The sequence below is a fragment of the Ambystoma mexicanum genome, chromosome 6p, assembly GCF_040938575.1.
Source record: "Ambystoma mexicanum isolate Mex_15411 chromosome 6p, UKY_AmexF1_1, whole genome shotgun sequence".
Taxonomy (NCBI): Eukaryota; Metazoa; Chordata; class Amphibia; order Caudata; family Ambystomatidae; genus Ambystoma; species Ambystoma mexicanum.
The window spans coordinates 1,193,443,726-1,193,461,089 of NC_090935.1; the positions used below are offsets into that span (position 1 = coordinate 1,193,443,726).

The window sequence follows — 17,364 nt, forward strand, 5'->3', positions numbered from 1 at the left end:
CAATATAGCGTTCTATCTTTGTTGTGGGTAGGTTCGGTAATGCGATATGTGAACCCTAGTTCAGTGATAGTGTCCATGAGGGCACAGGCTTTGGAATATTTGTGGTCTTGGAAGCCTAAATTGTAGTCTCCCAAGATGATGATGATTTGAAAATTGCTTTTAGTGTTAGTTGATAGCAGATGTTAGATATAATTTTCAAAAGTGGTAGACAGGCCTGGTGGGCGGTAGATTAGATGGATTGTAATGGTGGATGTGGGTGAGGAGGCCAATAGATAGTGGTTCTGTGGATTGCATGGGTTGGTTAGTAACATTTCTTAAGTCAGGTGCAGTTTTATGGATGAGTGCAATGTCTCCTCCTTTGGAGATGTTGGCATCCCTATCGGCTCGGATGATGGATTAATTTTCCAGAATTACAAGGGCAAGGAAAGGACCTGAGGCTGTGTGAAGCCATGTCACAGTGATGGCAATAAAATAAAGGTCGTGGAGTGTTATGTAGTCAGCAATGTCAAGGGCGTGTGCCAGTGCTACTGAAAGTGAACCGTTACTGTTTAAACACTATACTGTGCTATAAATGAAGTTCCAAAAGTTGGAAAAGCTTGCTGTCTAATCTCCCTCAAGGACTTCCTGACTCTCCGTACTCTATCCCAGGATTTGGATTCTACAGGGATTTTGGATCGTTAAACCCACATAGGCTGGTTTGATTCAGGTTGTTCCGTCACACCCACCCTCACCTTTCCCTTTCTGTTCTTACTACTGGGGTTCTCCCTCTTACACCTCCTATCTTTCTGCTGTCTCTATGATTCACTCCTCCTCAATCTAGCTGCCACACTTTGTTGTTTGTTCCTCCTACCACTCCCTTCCTTTCTCTCCTGATTTCTCCTCCACAATCCTACACCGTCCCCTCATGCTTCAACTCTCCTCCTGCTACTACTACTCCAACCCCCACAATATGACTCACCTACTTCTCACTACTACTCCCACTCCAAACTATGCAAACACCCTTCTTGCACTCTTTACCATTCAATTCACATCCCCTCCACTAACCTCTCTACTCACTTGCCACACACACACCCACATCAAACTGAAGAACCACTTTTACTCCAAGTCAATACCTAACCTGCTCCACAAATCTTCTCCACAAGCCTCCGCTTCTACCTTCCTCCTGTTGGTGTCTTGGTCATCCTCCATTTCTACCTCTAAGTTCACCCGAAAAACCCACACTCACTTCTTCCGGATCATCTCATTGCTTATATTCCCCTGCCTCTCCCAGGATTGGGCAGCTCTCTCTGACCAATCTAGCCATGTCTTCCCCACCTGAGGTGTGTGTAGTGCAAAGTCATACCAAGGGGCCAAAGACCCCCGGCTTTCTCCGTGCGGACTTGCCGGATACCAAAGATGGCAGAAGAGGCAGTACAATCTCTGAGTTAATGTTCCGCAGGGCTGAAATAAAGTGTGAGGACTCTGACACGTGCTTGGGGAAGTGATGTCAAAGTAACTGAACCAATCCCAAAACAAAATATGCAACTTCCATTCAAATTGTCTATCACAACTGAGAAAGTGCACCAACCAAATAAAGAATTTGCCAAGAGAACAGGTTTTATTATGACATTGCCATGTAAATTTAAAGAATCTTTAACAAAAGCCATTCTTTGGTGGGAGAATGTCAATGCACAAAATGTCTGGGATCTGTGCTGTGCTATTTCTCTGGTTTTGTGGCCAAGTGTTTCCCAATAGTGTGACCTGGGTTCGGTTCCCGGCTTTAGTCAAATGAGACATATTTTTTTTTACAATTCCTTACACACACTGAGGGGGGGAGGGGTCCACCCTTTTAAAAAAGTTGGCGGACGCCGTCCACCCGTGTGGTCCCCTGGGACGCGTTCCTGTGGAGTCTACCAGTATGTCTGTTGGGGGAGGGTGGTTTCTTCTAACCTATGTGTCCCGGGTAGTCCAGATGACCTGCGGCAGGTTGCACAAGCTCCTTTTCCCCGCTTGGGTGCTCCATGGCATTGTCATGTACTGAGGCTGGTGATCCGGGAAGGCCAATGGTTGTGTTCGTGTTCTGAGACCCCTTTCTGTGGGATCTCCCGGTAAGTCTTTCCAGGGAGGGTGGTTCCTTCTCCCAGTGGTCCAGGGGCCTGGTGCAATCCTGCCTACTTGTTTTGGCAGCTCTGGGAGGTATGCAGTGAGGCTGCATACTGAAGTGGCCTCTCTCGCTCTTGTTTTTTCTCTCCCTATCTCTCTCTCCCTTTGGTTTCTCGGTGCTGGCATCTCTGCAGCAGTCAGGCAATATTTCTCTGGGTTGCTGGGCTCTCTGTTCTTCTGTTGGGGGAGCTGCAAAAATAGAAAGAGATTGGCAAGTACCTCGTAACAGAGGTAAAGCTGGAGATAAGTGTTTTGCAAACATATATACTGGCAAAAGGGAGACATGAAATGGGGCCCTCTCTGATATGATATGATATGGGATTTGTAACGCGCCTATACACAAGTGTTTCAAGGCGTGACGAGGCGGGGGGGGGGGAACAAGGGGAGACAGACAACGATCCTACTAGGCCAGGTGTCATTCAGATCGCGCAAGTGCAAGGGTAGAGGGGACTGGGAAAAAGTTCAAGGGGAAGGGAGAGGGGGAAAGTGCTGTATATGGTTAGTAGAATACAAGATAAATAATAGGGCCAGCTGGTAGCAAGTGCAAGGAAAAGTGCAGGACATGGTTAGGAGAATACAAGATAAATAATAGGGCCAGCTGGTGGCAAGTGCAAGGTAAGTGCCGGGAGAAGGGGATGTAGGATACAGAGACAGTCCCGTAGTGCAGGTAGGCAGTTGAGGGAAGAGTGGCTGGGCCAAGGGCAGAGATCGGAGAGTGGCCCGGTAGCAGATTCAGTCCAGGTACAGTGTTTTTAGCAGGGGAGAGAGGGAGAGAAAGCAGAGGCAAAGAGGAAGGTTTTGAGGTGCTTCCTGAACTGGAGATGGTTCTCCACAAGTTTCAGGGAGGCAGGAAGGCTGTTCCAGAGGGAGGCCCCTGCTGCGGAGAGAGATCTACCCCCAGCTCGTTGCTTGGAGAAGCGGCTGACCTTGAGGTAGTTGGAGGTGGATGAGCGAAGAGCTCGAGAAGGAAGTTATTTCGGAAGAGAGAGTTGAAGGTATTTTGGCCCAAGGCCCCAGAAGGCCTTGTGGACAATGCAGAGGGTTTTTAACTTAATCCGCGCAGCCACTGGGAGCCAGTGTAGTGATTTCAGACCTGGAGAGATACGGTCCTTGGGCTTGAGGCCAAGGACAAGTCTCGCAGTCCTGTTCTGGATAAGTTGCAAAGGGCGGAGAGTAGAGGCAGGAAGATTTAGATAGAGGCTGTTACAGTAGTCCAGCCTCGAGAGAACCAGGGCTCTGGAGACAGTGAGCTTCTGGGGGAAGGAGAGGAAGGGAAGGATACCGCTGAGGTGTAGTAGCTGGTAGTGTGACTTCTTAGAGACGTCAGATATGTGAGGAGAGAAAGAGTGTGGAGTCGAAGATGACTCCAAGGTTTTTTGCTTTGCAGGTAGGTGCAGGAAGAGGGCCAAGGGCGGCCGGCCAGAGAGCTGCAGGGAAGGAGGGAATGGGTGTACCGATAAGTAGAAATCTCAGTCTTACTGGCATTAAGGCAGAGGTCATTGGTGGCACACCATTCCTGGATAGCACAGAGACAGTCAGAGATGAGGGAAGGGGAAGAGGAGGCTGAGGGTAGCCTGAAAATGAGCTGGGTATCATCCGCGTAGCACTGAAAGTTGGGACAGAGAGCGGCGATGCGGTGAGCAAGAAGTGCCAGATACTGGTTGAACAGCCAGGGGGAGAAGTTAGATCCCTGGGGGACACCACAGGTAGAGAAAAAGATGTCAGAGAGGAAGGAACCCAGTTGGACCTGGGAGGGTCAATTGGAGAGGAAGGAGGTCAGCCACGCCAGAGCCTGACCAGTGATACCCAGGTTATCACGGAGACGGTTAATCAGGATGGTGTGGTTGACAGTGTCAAAGGCAGAACAGAGGTCGAGCAGAATGAGAACACAAGGGGTGTTAGAGTCAAGGGTAGAGAGCAGTTCCTCACGGATGTTCAGGAGAGCAGTTTCCGTGCTTCTGGCAGCTCTGAAGCCAGACTGATGGTCATGAAGACTACCAACAGATTCAGCATGGAAATTAAGCTGGGAGATGGCCAGTTTCTCCAGGAGCTTGCCTAGGAAGGAGGTGATAGAGATTGGGCGATAGTTTGCTGGGCAGGAGGGGTCAGAAGAGGGTTTCTTAAGTAGGGGGTGCACAAGGGAGTGCTTGAGGGGGGGAAGGGAAGATTCCAGAAGCAAAGGAGTGATTGCAGAAGTCATCCAGGACAGGGGCCAGGGAGTCAATGTGGTCCTTGATAGTTTTGGAGGAACAGGGGTGGACCTGTTTTGACGAGACTTTCATAGATCGGACTTGTCTTGAAACCTCGTCAGCAGAAAAAAGGGGAAAGGCAGAGAAGGAGGGAGGAGGGGTGGCTGCAGAAGGGCCAGAGGAAGAGCAGGGAATAGAGGGGGGTGGGGTGGTAGGAGGAGAGTGAGGACAGGATGTCCTGAGTTTTTTAAATGAAGTGGGAGTCCAGTGCCGTGCAGAGGGCCTGGGAGGGGACAGGAGAGGTGGAGACTGCAGCAGGGTTGGCCACCTCTTGCAGATTTTAAACAGTTCGGCCGAATTGTTAGATGCCGCAGAGATGCGAGCTCGGATAAGGGCTCTCTTCTTAGTGAGAACGGAGAGCCGGTATTGCCTTTGGAGCACGCGGCAGGCCAGTTTGTCAGAGGATGAACATGAAGCACGCCATTTCCTCTCTGCCACCCTGCACTTGCGTTTAAGGGTGACGAGATGTCACCGCCCATTTCTGGGGTAGGACTTCCTTTGGATTTTTACTTGGCAGGCCTCCCATGCCCGGCTCAGAGGGGTTCAGATTCCCTTTTTAGCTGGGTGGCTGCGGGGGTTGTATAATTCACCACCTTCTAAGTCAGAAAACATTCCATTTCATCATTTGAGGCATAATGACATCTCCGTCTAATGGGTTATTCATCAGTTGTTTGAGTATGATAGACAGGAAAGCTTTTATCCTGACTGATGCCAGTATTCTTAAAGGTGGATGTCACAGAGGCTTGTAGTTCAAGTTCCTTCGCTTGGGTAGAACCAGGGTACTGCTGTGCCTCTTGGGGAGTAACAAACCAATGGGATCCTGTCTCTTATGCTCTCAGAGAAGTGCATTAGGTAGCAAGGAGTCCATCCCACTCCTTAGGGGCCCACGATGCCCATAGGTTATCATGGCAAACTGGTGAATTTACCACAACACATCATTCATTTAGGTTGTTACCATCCTTTTTTACATTTCCAGGTGGGTGGGAGTCCACTAGTCCATTTATACCCATTTAATAGAAAAGGCATATAATAACCTGTGCCTTCCTCGTTAATTTGAGCTGTCCTTGTGAAAGCCAAGCTGACTGAAATAACACATTCATTAATGTTAGTTGTTTTCTCCCCCCGTTACATGACCAAGTAGGATCAACATGGGGCCAAAACAAAAAATGATGCTTAACCAATGGTTTATTAAGGCATATTTAGAGATTTGGGCGAAAATAAGAAAATGCAACTAAGAAAACTTTAGCAACTCCAGTATGGCTTCCTTCCTGACTGACGGAAGATTGGTGAGCTTCCTCCATTCATTTCTTAGACACAAAGAGACTCAACTGTGGAACACTACAAGGGCTCACTTTGCACCAATCTATTTTAATATCTACTTCAGCCAATTAGCTTTACTGATCTGATACTGAGGCCTACAATTCTTCAACTATGCTAACAATGCACAGATTATTCTTTGTGTTTGTTCTTTGTGAACATCAACTCCTCAAATGATGCTTGCTATCGATAAATGGATGGGACAACATGGGCTGAAACTTAATCCATAAAAAAAGCAGATACCTATGGTGGGGAAAGGACTCCTTGTCCAATTTTCAGTCAGCCTGGACATCAGCACCTGATGTATGCCCCAAGATGGTGGTAAAATATGTAGGGGTGTCCATAGGCTAAAATCTGTCTGTGACATCTCTAGTGACTTTGGTGGTTAATAATTGCTTCTTACACCCTAGCAATGTCAGTCAAATTTCCAAGTGTAAATGAATGAGATCCAACTAGAGATTGAAGTGATCCATTATGCAAATGCTCTTTATTATGGTCTACCGCAGCACTGCTTCACAATCACTGAAGAATGTAGCAGCTTGATTACTCAAAACACCCAGTGCTGGTGGGGCAACATTGGCTCAATCTGAGCAGAGGGGTATATTTTAAGGTCTCATATATAGTTCATAGAGTCTCTTAGGATTCCACTACAAATTCATCACTGAAAGGCCAATCAAAATATTAGCCCAAATACCCTTTAAAATCCCCAGATTTAGTGATTGCAGTTATTTTACCCTATAAAAAAGGGAGGGCCGGTAGAAGAGCCTTTCCAGTTCAATGCATACTCCAATAACCCCTTAAAAGTAGCTCAGACCACCTGCAAATCGGAAAGACCATTTCACCTAACTTTTTTCTATATCACTATATGTAACTGAGTAGTCTATGAGAAGGAACAGCAGTACATTGAAATCACTGATTTATCAGCAGCGCACTCCACGAGACAATTACAAATTAATACTTAGCTGCAGGTGCTCAGATGAGACCCCACCATTTCATCAAGCATTATTTTTTAGATAATGTTTGCAAATACTCATGCTCGTACATGACATGGCCACAGCATACAGTACCTATATCCTTTGTAAGCATCTCCATTTCTTTTGTGTTCTTAAGGTACATAGGCCACACATGTCCATCAAAATATCCTGGTGGATCTGGAGGCTCATAGACTCTGGTACTAGAAAAAGGATATGTGTCATGTTATTATTGAAGCTTGTGCATATTACTTTCCATTTAATTGTTTCTTTACTGCATAATAGGACCAGCGCTAATCTTCACTAAACTTTCCAAGTTATTTGTCTGGCCCACATTTGTCAGCTTTTGTGTTGATCGATTGAGTCAGGCAGAGTCACAAGTGTGGGTTTTCTCTTTCAGACTTCCTTATGGCCGTTTTGCTACTGGATAGGGCAAGCACCTGCTTAACATTCATGGAAAGTAGAAGGAAGATGACATGTGGCTTAGTTTGGTGCAAACACCTTTTTTTGTCAGAGTGGGGGTTGGTGAAGAAAGGGATGCAATGGTCACCCGTCTCATTGCCAAGCACTGATCTATTTGCAAGGTTGGAGGGATGGCACAGGGACAGCTGATGGGGCACAGGAGAAGCTTGCATTGGAACCAGAAGTGGGTGGATAGATGGCAAACAGTGGTGCAAGCATTGGCCATGGAGAAAAGCACACAGGCAGGAGATGTAGAATGGCAGGGCATCATAGTGATGCTTGGACATGGTGAGGAGAGATGAGGGGTAGAAAACAAGATCAGCAGATGTGGGAACAGGGGCAAAAACACGCTAGTTGTGGGTTAGACAGGTAACATGGCACCCACAGTGGTTCAGGGCATTGGGGCGCTGACACAAGAGGAAACCAGGAGCAAAGAGTAGCCCTTTATTTACATTTTCTCTCAAAAATCATGATTAAGGACAAATGTGAGGCAATGACCAAGCCAAGCAGAAACTGACTGCAAAGTGAAAAAGCTCTTGAAAGTTGAAATCTGTTGTATGTTTGAAAGCATTGCAGCCAGAGCACAACATGTGCATATGTGCACTAAATAGATACACTTTTTCCTGTAAAAAAATTCAACAAACCTCCAAAAGGCACCAAATGGAAACGCATACAACCTGGTGATCAAATTTGGTCATTATTCGCTCACTGCTTGGAAAGTATACTTTTGCACTAGAACAATACCTTCCCCCTTCACTGATCTTCAAAAAACTTACCAAGTATTTCCAAAGTTTGGAATGTTTGGTGCAGATTGGTTAACGTGCTATACGTATAGGCTTTCCCAGGAGGATCGTTTCTCATGGAACCTGGAGTGAAAGCCTTATTTAAATAGCTTCAAATACCAACTTCCTGATTAATACTTGTTTTTGGGCTAAACCTCCTGAGAGCTTAAGCCTTGATTGCTCACCCATAGCTACCGGATAGAGAATCTTGGCTGGGGTGCCCTGTGTTTCCACTCTGCCATATAGAGAGCAGGAGTACAGACTCCCCCCTCCAGTCTTTATACTGGTGGCAGCGGTGGGATGCTTATGGTTTTAAGAATCAGTGTGTAACCTTGCCACTTACAAAATAGCTACACTTTGTTGAATTTGAGGTTTAGGTGTGTTCTAGATAACTACATTACACGCAATAGAATCTATTGCAAATGGTAAATTGACTAGGATGAGCTTAGAGGCTCTCCAGAGTGCCTGTGAAGCCAGGGAGTTAGACTTTGAGGCTACGTCTAGGGCTGAGCTGATAGCTGCCCTGGTGGACTACCAGACTGATAGTGAAGCTATTGAAGGGCGGGGGGGATGCAATCAATGAGGACCCTGCCCCGGGGGCTGTTGCTGAATCCGATTCTGGGTACGCCACTATTCCTGCTGCCTCTGTTCCGACCTCCAGGTGGTTTCTTCGGGGAATGCCATGGAACGTGAGTTATTAAGGATGAAGTTAGCCTTTGAATACAAAAAGTTGGAAACTGAAGCTGAACTTAAGAAAGAGGAGTTGGTACAGCAAGTGATACTCAAGAATAGGGATCTTGAACTCAAAGACAAGGACCTTGAACTTAGAAACAAGGACACTGAATGTCAGAAAATCCAGCTAGAGAAAGCTAGAGTGGAGACTTCAGCAGAACAAGTTCAGAGTGTCAGGTCCCCTGCCACCAAGTTTATGAAAGATTTGGTGGGTGTGTATGTGGAGAATTCTGATATCCTCCAATGGATTGAGGCGTTTGAGATGGCTTGTGGAATCCATGATGTTGATAAAAGAGATTGGGCTAAGTGTTTGTTAAGCAGAGTGCCTCAGACTGGATATGACTGTATTCTGAAACTGAGTGTGGAAGAAAGGGGTCAGTATGAGTGCATGAAGTCTACTTTGATTGCCAAGTTTGGCGAGACATCTACCCAATACCTTAAAAGGTTCAGGGAATTTAAGAAAAGAGAGAATATGTCTTGGGTTGACTGGGTGAGTGCTGCACATATGAACATGATGGGGTGGATTGATGGTAACAAGGTGAACATGTTTGTTGAATTGTCCCACCTTTTGTTTTTTGAGCATTTTTCTGAAGCCTGTTCACCAGAGCTGCGTCAGTATGTTTCTGACAAGAACATTTTAGATCCCTTTAAGTTGGCCAGGCTGGCTGACACGTGGGCACAGTCGGGTAAACCAAAACCTTCCTCTCCTAAGGCCCAAAGATCTAGTGGGGATAGGTCCTATGTGGGTGGCAGTAAGAGTAGTGGTCCACCTGCAGCAAAGCAGGCTCCCAGTGGCTCCAGTACTGTACCCTGCATTCCTGGCACATGTTGGGATTGTGGGGCTCTGGATCACAAGAAGGGTGACTCCAAGTGTAAAGGTAAGGCACTTGGAGTCCAGACTGTCAGCCTGACCTACCCTTACCCCATGCCTGAGGTGGAGGCCACTGTACTCCCATCCTCTACAGGAATTACATTTGGTGCTCGTGTAGAGATATCCCTAGTGTCCCTTGGGGCCTGGGACCGTACATAGAAGTACTGGTGACAATCCCACAGAACACCAGTAGGTTTTTGAGAAGTGTCCTCTTGAATGGCCAGCCTTCTACTGGCTTGAGAGACACTGGGGCAAGCTTGACAGTGGTGGACAGGACCCTGCTCAAGCCAGAGGACTATGTAGGTGCTCCTCTGAGAACCACCAGGTAAGCTGGTGGGCCTCCCAAATGATCACCTGTAGCCTTAGTCAACATTATGATTGGAGACAAGACAGCAAAGCTTCCTGTCCTGGTTCAGGACAATGTACCAGCTAACATTTTGTTAGGCAATGATCTAGTGAAGTTGGGGTTGATCTCTGATAGTCTTCCCTTGACTGCTGCTGCAGTCACTACGTCACAGGTGACACCGGTCTGACTGCCATTCAGGTACCCAAGCCAAAGGGGCGAGCCAAGGCAAGAAGATTGAAGAGTAAGAAGGCCACCTCTGCGGAGGGGGTTCCTTCTCTTCCTGCTGCTTCAGCAGCACCCATTGGGATTCATGCTCCGGACAGGCTGGGTCCAGTGGTGAACCCAAACAACTCCTGAGGGAGAAGAGGCAGAAGGCTGTCCTGCGGGAGAGGTGTTCAACCCAGAGGATCACCCCGACTTTCAATGCCTGCTGGCTGAAGGACGGCCCTCTAGGGGCGACTTCTGTAGGAGTTAGAGAGAGTGCCACTCTTTCGAGGGTCTGAGGAAACAGGCCCTGGCCCAGGCACAAGGAGAAATGCCTAGGTCATTTTGGATATATTGGGCGTGTGAGCTCCTTGTTAGTGAGCCCACTAAACCTGAACCTGGTGCCCTCAAGAGGTTGGTCGTACCTCAGGTTTACAGGCCCTTCCTACTGCAGTTGGTGTACGAGGTGCCTTTGGCTGGTCATCTTGGGACCAAGAAGACAAAGCAAAGGCTCTCTGCCCATTTCTACTGGCCCCGGATGGGAGTAGAAGTGGAGTCCCACTGCAGGACTTGCCCAACTTGTCAGTTGTCTGGCAAGACTGGAGGCAGTGTCATTGCCCCACTACAGCCATTGACAGTGGTTGGCACACCGTTTGAGAGGGTGGGCATCAACAATGTCGGTCCCCTTGTCCCTCCCACTTCAAGTGAACATCAGTTCATCCTGGTCTTGGTAGATCATTCCACCAGGTACCCTGAGGCTATACCCATTCCGACTGTTACTGCCAAGGAGGTTGCCCGGGCTCTCCTGGGAATTTTCACCAGGGTTGGATTCCCTAAGGAGGTTGTCTCTGTGGATCCAACTTCATATCGAGTTACATGAAAATGATGTGGAAAGAGTGTGGGGTAACCTACAAGTTCTCCACCTCCTACCATTCCCAGACCAATGGTCTGGTTGAGAGATTTAACAAAATTCAAGAGCATGCTGGGTGCTTTGGAAGAGCCCCTAAGGAGGAAATGGGATCTCCTCCTGCCATGCCTGCTGTTTGCTTACAGAGAGGTACCTCAAGAGGGTGTTGGTTTCAGCCCCTTTGAGTTACTCTTTGGACATCCCGTGAGGGGGGCCCTTGCCTTGATCAGAGAAGGCTTGGAAGCCACACCTCCAGATCCTGCCAAGCAAGTGGGGGACTATGTGTTAGGCCTCAGATGGAGGATGACACAGATGATGGGTCAGGTGACAGTGAGCCCTAAGGCAAACCAGGATTTGAACAAATACTGGCATGACCTTAAGGCATCACACATGGATTGGACTCCAGCTCAGGACATCCTTGTGATGGAGCCTACCAAGCCTAGAGCTTTGGCAGATACGTGGATTGGACCCTTCAGGATCATCTCCAAGAAGGGCAAAGTCAATTATCTGGTTGACATAGGAGTCCGTGGGGTAGCCCCTCAGGTATTGCATGTCAACAGGCTCAAGCCTTTCCATAGGCGAGCAGAAGTCTCATGCCTCTTACTAGCATCAGAGCAAGAAGAGGATGAGAGCGAGCCTCTTCCTGATTTGCTGCATAGCAACCCTCAGGATGGCTCATTGAAGGGAGTGCATATATCTCCAGATCTGACTCCAGACCAGCAGATGGCCTGCAGGGCTTTGCTCCAGCAGTATGCGCCTCTGTTCTCGCTGACACCAGGCCTCACTCCTTGGTGCAGGCACGAAATTGACACTGGTGACAGCGTACCTGTCAAAAGCAGATGCTACAGGATGTCAGACACTGTTAAGAACCACATCCAGGTTGAGGTAGCCAAGATGGTGGATCTGGGTGTTATTGAACCCTCAAACAGTCCCTAGTCCAGTCTAGTGGTCCTTGTCCCCAAGGCAAGTTCCCAGGCCGGTACCAAGGATTGGCGGTTCTGTGTGGACTACCGAGGGGTCAATGCCGTCACCAAAACTGAAACGCAACCATTGCCCAGGGCTGATGAGCGCGTGGACACCATAGGTGCTGCCAAATTTGTGAGCACCTTTGACCTTACCTCAGGTTATTGGCAAATAGCTCTGATGGACCATGCCAAGGAAAAGACTGCATTCTCAACACCGGATGGGCTCTACCAGTTTAGAGTCATGCCTTCTGGGTTGAAAAATGTACTTGACACATTCCAGAGATTGGTCAATCATGCGCTCAGGGGGCTGGAGGCCTTTTGTGCGGCCTACCTCTACGACACTGCTGTCTACAGTTCCACCTGGGAAAAGCATCTGACTCACTTGGATAAGGTGATGCAGGCATTGAAAAGGGCTAACCACTCTATCAAGGGGACCAAGTGCCAGATAGCTCAGGGGAAAGTCACATATCTTGGTCATGAGGTAGTAGGGGGTCAAATCCAACCTCTCCCCAGTAAGGTACAGGATGTACATGACTGGGAGACTCCCACTACTCAAACCCAGGTGAGAGCCTTTTTGGGCCTCACTGAGTATTATCGCAACTTCGTGGCGGACTATGGAACCATAGCTGCCCCTCGGACAGCTCTGACTTCGCCCAAACAACCAAAAAAGGTTAATTGGATAGAAGACTGTCAAAGGGCCTTTGATGGATTGAAAGAAAGTCTGTGTTTGTAATGCTCACCTGGTATCCACGGGGACGTCACTCAGCCTGTTCTGACCTCTTATGACCTCGAACCCTTCCCTGGAGGCTATTCCACTGGAGACTAGGCCTGAAACACAGGATTGGTAGAGTTTAACTCCCTATTGTCTCTGTGTGCTTGAACCCCTTCTTCCCCGGGGTCCAACCCTTCCCTTTGATCCACAGCACACCTTGTTTTCTAGGATAGTGTGCTCTCCGTCCTGCTTTCAGCTCAAGGGCGCGTTGATTGATGCGGGCTCGTTGCTGCCTAGTTACTTCACTGGCAAGAGTCTGACAGGTATGTATAATGAGTCTTTTGAACAGTTCTCTAACTTCGTTCCTTTCCTTCCTTAGATGATGGCCGGCGTCTGGGGATGGCGGCGTGCTGCTGAGATGAGTAGCGCTGAAGGTGAGTGAGAGCGCGATGCGCGATGCACCCCTTTCATATTTGTATTGAACTGAGGTCTTTTTCTGTGTCTTTTAGGTGCCGCAACATTCTCAGCGTGGATGCCGGTTATGAAGAACCAATGCGGTGGGCAAGCACGCTATGCAGCGTCTCTAGATGTTTCCACGCTAATCTGGAGTGCCTTTTCCCTCTTGCAGATGGATGAGAAGTTCCGGAGACAGAGTTCCCCCAGAGAGGCTGGGATTCAGGTAAGCGTTTGAAGCTCGTACAGTATTTAAAAATAAGTGAAGATTTGCAGAATGTTTACTAATGCCTTTTTTCTGTTCTTTTCCCTGGGAAGCGGCGTGCCGGGATGGGAATGACACTGCCGAAGATGCCCGCGGAACAGAAGGAGCGATGAATGATGGGCAGAAGCGCTGCAAGGTAAGGCTGTTCCTAATGGTGTTCTGCTGAGCGCAGAAGAAAAATGCAGGCCAACTGGAGACCGATCCGAACACGGTGAGTGTCACGCTGCAGGTGCAGAAAACGCAAAGCATGTTTCTCAGCCTGGGTGTGGCTTAAATAGTCTCTGGGTATCCCAGGTGGCTCTGGGCTGAACCACACCCAAAAGATTAGACCGTACATGCAGTTCTGGGAACCGAAATATGTGGGGGCATCCATCTTGATCTTGTCCCAATCAATGCACTACAAGTCCAATCCCCAATGTTATCCCATGGGAGTGAGTGAGTCTAGTGCCACAAGCGCCAAGTCTGACTCCAAGTGGGTCTTTGGAGGGGTGGAGAGGCCCTTGAGGGCCATGTAGGTGATCGTGGCCTGGCTCCAGCCTGACATCGTGGAGGGCTGGGGACATGAGAGGCAGGAATCATGACAGTGTTTTGTGCACCTGATTACAGCAAGCACTTTATCGTCCAGACGGATGTCAGCGACACCGGAATTGGAGCTGTCTTGTCCCAGTTAGATGACAAATGGAGGGAACATCCGATCATATTCATCAGTAGACAACTCAAGGGTAGAGAACTTAGGTGGGCTACTGTTGAAAAGGAATGTTCCTGTATAGTTTGGAGCCTTAGGCGTTTTAGGCCCTACATTATGGGATCTACCTTCAAGGTCCAAAATGACCATAAGCCCCTGAAGTGGCTTATGCAGATGAAGGGTGAAAACCCTAAAAACCGCTCAGGTTGACAATTAGCGTGCAAGGGCTAGACTTCACCATAGAGCACATACCGGGGAAGAGTCACGATAATGCAGATGGCCTTTTCAGAAGGTATGTTGACCATCTGGATGAGGGTGTCAATCTCGTGGGAGATTAGACGCCCTAGCCTCAGTCTGGGGGGGCAGGGGGGCAACTGTGATGCTGGAAATGCATTGGAGGGACAAGGCCTCCCTGTCCTTGTTCTGTAGTCGTTTTTCGTGTGTGTTCTGTATTGTTTTCTGCCCAAGAGTCCATGTGGGACTCCTGGCAGTGCAGCTCATCCTCTTTTGGGTTTGGTGTACAGACCCTTGGGATACCCTGATGGCACCCATGGGTGTTTTTGGGCACGTTTGTGTGGCCCACAGAGCAGTGTTTGGGCTGGTGGCAGCTCCATGCTGAATTTGACAGTTGCTCCGAGTATCCTCCATTTTGGGATCCTCAGGCCATGCCATTGGGATCAGTTGATTCCCCATTGGAGACAAGATGGCCCCTGTGGCCTCTTGCTTTCTATTACCTGTTACCTTGTTTTTCCCAAAGTCCTGGGCAGCCCTGACTCTGTCCCTTCCCCCTAAATGGCAGTTGGGTGGAAGTTCCATATATAGTATTGTGGGGAAGTCCAGGCCAGACTGGCTGGAGCCTTCCCAGTGACTGTATGTTGAGGATACACCCTTTGAAGGGGCCCCCGAGGGACCCTCGAATGTGGAAACAAGGCACAGTCACCACACACAAACTGATACACCAGACACAAGGTTGTATTCCCAAAAGCTAGGGTTTATTGCAAAGTAAATAGTCTCAGTTGGCCAACTAGTCTCACGCCCCGCGACGTGTGTCTAACAGACCTCAGGAGACGCAAGAGAGCGAGACACAAACATCAGTTACATATATACAAAACTAACATCTTACAATCAGTAGTGTCACATCAAAAACCGCCCCTTGCACATCTCCTTTGAACTGAGCACGATGATTGACAATCGTGACGAGTATGACACCTCAAACATTTGTTTTAGCAATAGTTTGCAATTTTGTAAGGCTGCAGACATAAATTTTTGTTGAAAACAACAAAATGCTTCTGTTCTCGCTGGCAAGCTGCATGTGGGGGTGGGGGAGAGCCACATTCCAGGCCTTCCTATCTCCTAGTTTCTATTTGGGTCCTGGGGGTCAACTTGCTCTCCAGGACTCGAGAAGGGGGGCCGCAAAGAAGAACATAATTCATGCAATTTAATGTTCGTTCTGAGTATTTTCACTGTGTTTTCGAGACACACTGGCACCTGTGGGCTGATTAGGATGTTTTGCTGCCCTCTTTCAAGGTTAGCATGCGGGAGGAGACCGGGAATTTCTATCAGGGTTGCTATGTTATGTTTCAGCATATTTCCCTTGGCCTTGCATTGCACACTGGTAAAGCAGAATACCATGTCAGCAAAGCATTTAGAATAGAAAGCAATAATCAAACATTAGAGAAAACAAGATGGCGATTTCGGTCACCTTAAAATGGCTGCACTTCAGTCAAGCTTATGATTATGTATTACTAACACTAAGAGCATGAGACGGTTGGTCTTCGGCCAACATAGTACATTTCCCCATGATCTAGGGGTGTCTGTTTTTCTGGATCGACAAACCCTCCTTTTGGCCGTATGCCAAACGTCTCATCCGTACATTGCATCCTCTTCCGGCCACGTATCCATTTCAGATTCTGATTCTGAATCAGACTCAGACTCTTGCATATTTTCAGTTTCCTCCTCATTGTCACCTATGTCAATGGACATGAATTCTTTGACTGTCTTTGTCTCTTCTCTACCAAGGATACTTGATCTACTAGTGCTCTTTTTCTCTATCATCTGTACACATCCTTCACTAATTTCGGTGCATATCACATGTAGGCAGTGTATGCAACAACATGTCATGAATATCCCTAGTACTGCTATAAGAAGCGCAAATAGTTTCCATCCCCATGAATATAATAATTCCCAGAACCAGGAACTTATAGCCCAACCCCCGTCTTGGGTATGGAGTTCAGAACATAATACATGTAATTTTTTTATTGCCTCGAAAATCTGGGAAAGGAGTCGTTTACAAATACACAGCACGCTGATCCCACGATTTTGCAAACACCACCACGATCAACCAGGATTACATCAAGAGCCATTCTGTTTTGCAGTGTCATCAATCTAACCCCCTTCTCCTCTGTCATGTTGTATAATATATCTATTGTTACTTTTATTGTTTTTTCTAAGATTCTGGATAATCGTTGAATATTATAGGAGTTTAGTGCTTGGGCCAAAAATGGTATAAATGATTTTGCTACATCTACTGCTATTAATCCGTCTTCATTACTTCTTCGTGGCCTAGGTCTAGATAGTTTGTCTATGTCTGTTGTTTCTAAGAAAAACACTCCTAGGAACAGTAGTCCTAAATAGCATGTACCTCCCCAGTTTCTAGGTAACCAAGGATACGCTTTATCTCCACATATGAAATACACCGGGTGTTAGGCAGAAACCTGTGCAGTTCCCTTAGGGACCACTGCAAAAGATTTAAGACTAGAGGTGTTTGGCAGTAAACCCACTTAAGTAGCAGTCTGTACCACACAGATTCACTTGGTAGCTGTGGCTGAGCAGTCAGACTTCCCTCAAGAAGAGTTAGGCAGTATACAGAGCATACAAAATAGGCACAGAAATACAGTAGCACAAGCAAACACTGACCAGAGCTTGGGTGTAAAAGTATATCATTATTTATTTAACACACACTTATAAAACACACTAGCACTAAATTGGTAAGATCAGTTCCAAACACAATCACTATTATCATATGTACATCCCTGATTACTTGTTGGACAAGTCTTAGTTAACACCACTTATTTCCAAACAGAGGTGAGCGCTTAACGTTCAAGGGCACTCCAATAAGTTAAATAAAAAGGGAGGGAAAAACAGAATTATGGAAGCATACGCACTAAACACTTTTTAAAGAACCACAGCAAGTTAGGAAGGCACAGTCTACTGGTGAGCAAGGAAGTTTAGGTGCCAGGCCCACTTTCCAGGGAGCCAGGTGGAAGATGCCCAAGATTAGACAGTTATACAGAGTCTTCGA

General features: G+C 47.6%; 1 protein-coding gene across 8 annotated transcripts in view; it reads right to left on the reverse strand.

Moving 5' to 3' along the window:
• The window catches only part of NMRK1 (nicotinamide riboside kinase 1), a 665,849-nt gene that overhangs the window by 381,603 nt on the left and 266,882 nt on the right, over positions 1–17,364 (reverse strand). For 7 of the 8 annotated variants that reach the window (XM_069625832.1, XM_069625834.1, XM_069625835.1 and 4 more), the window contains one exon: positions 6,776–6,882. In XM_069625832.1, coding sequence (XP_069481933.1) covers positions 6,776–6,882 — 107 coding nt within the window. Of the gene's footprint in view, positions 1–6,775; positions 6,883–17,364 lie in introns of those variants that run through there. The other variant, XM_069625837.1, reaches the window with a different exon arrangement.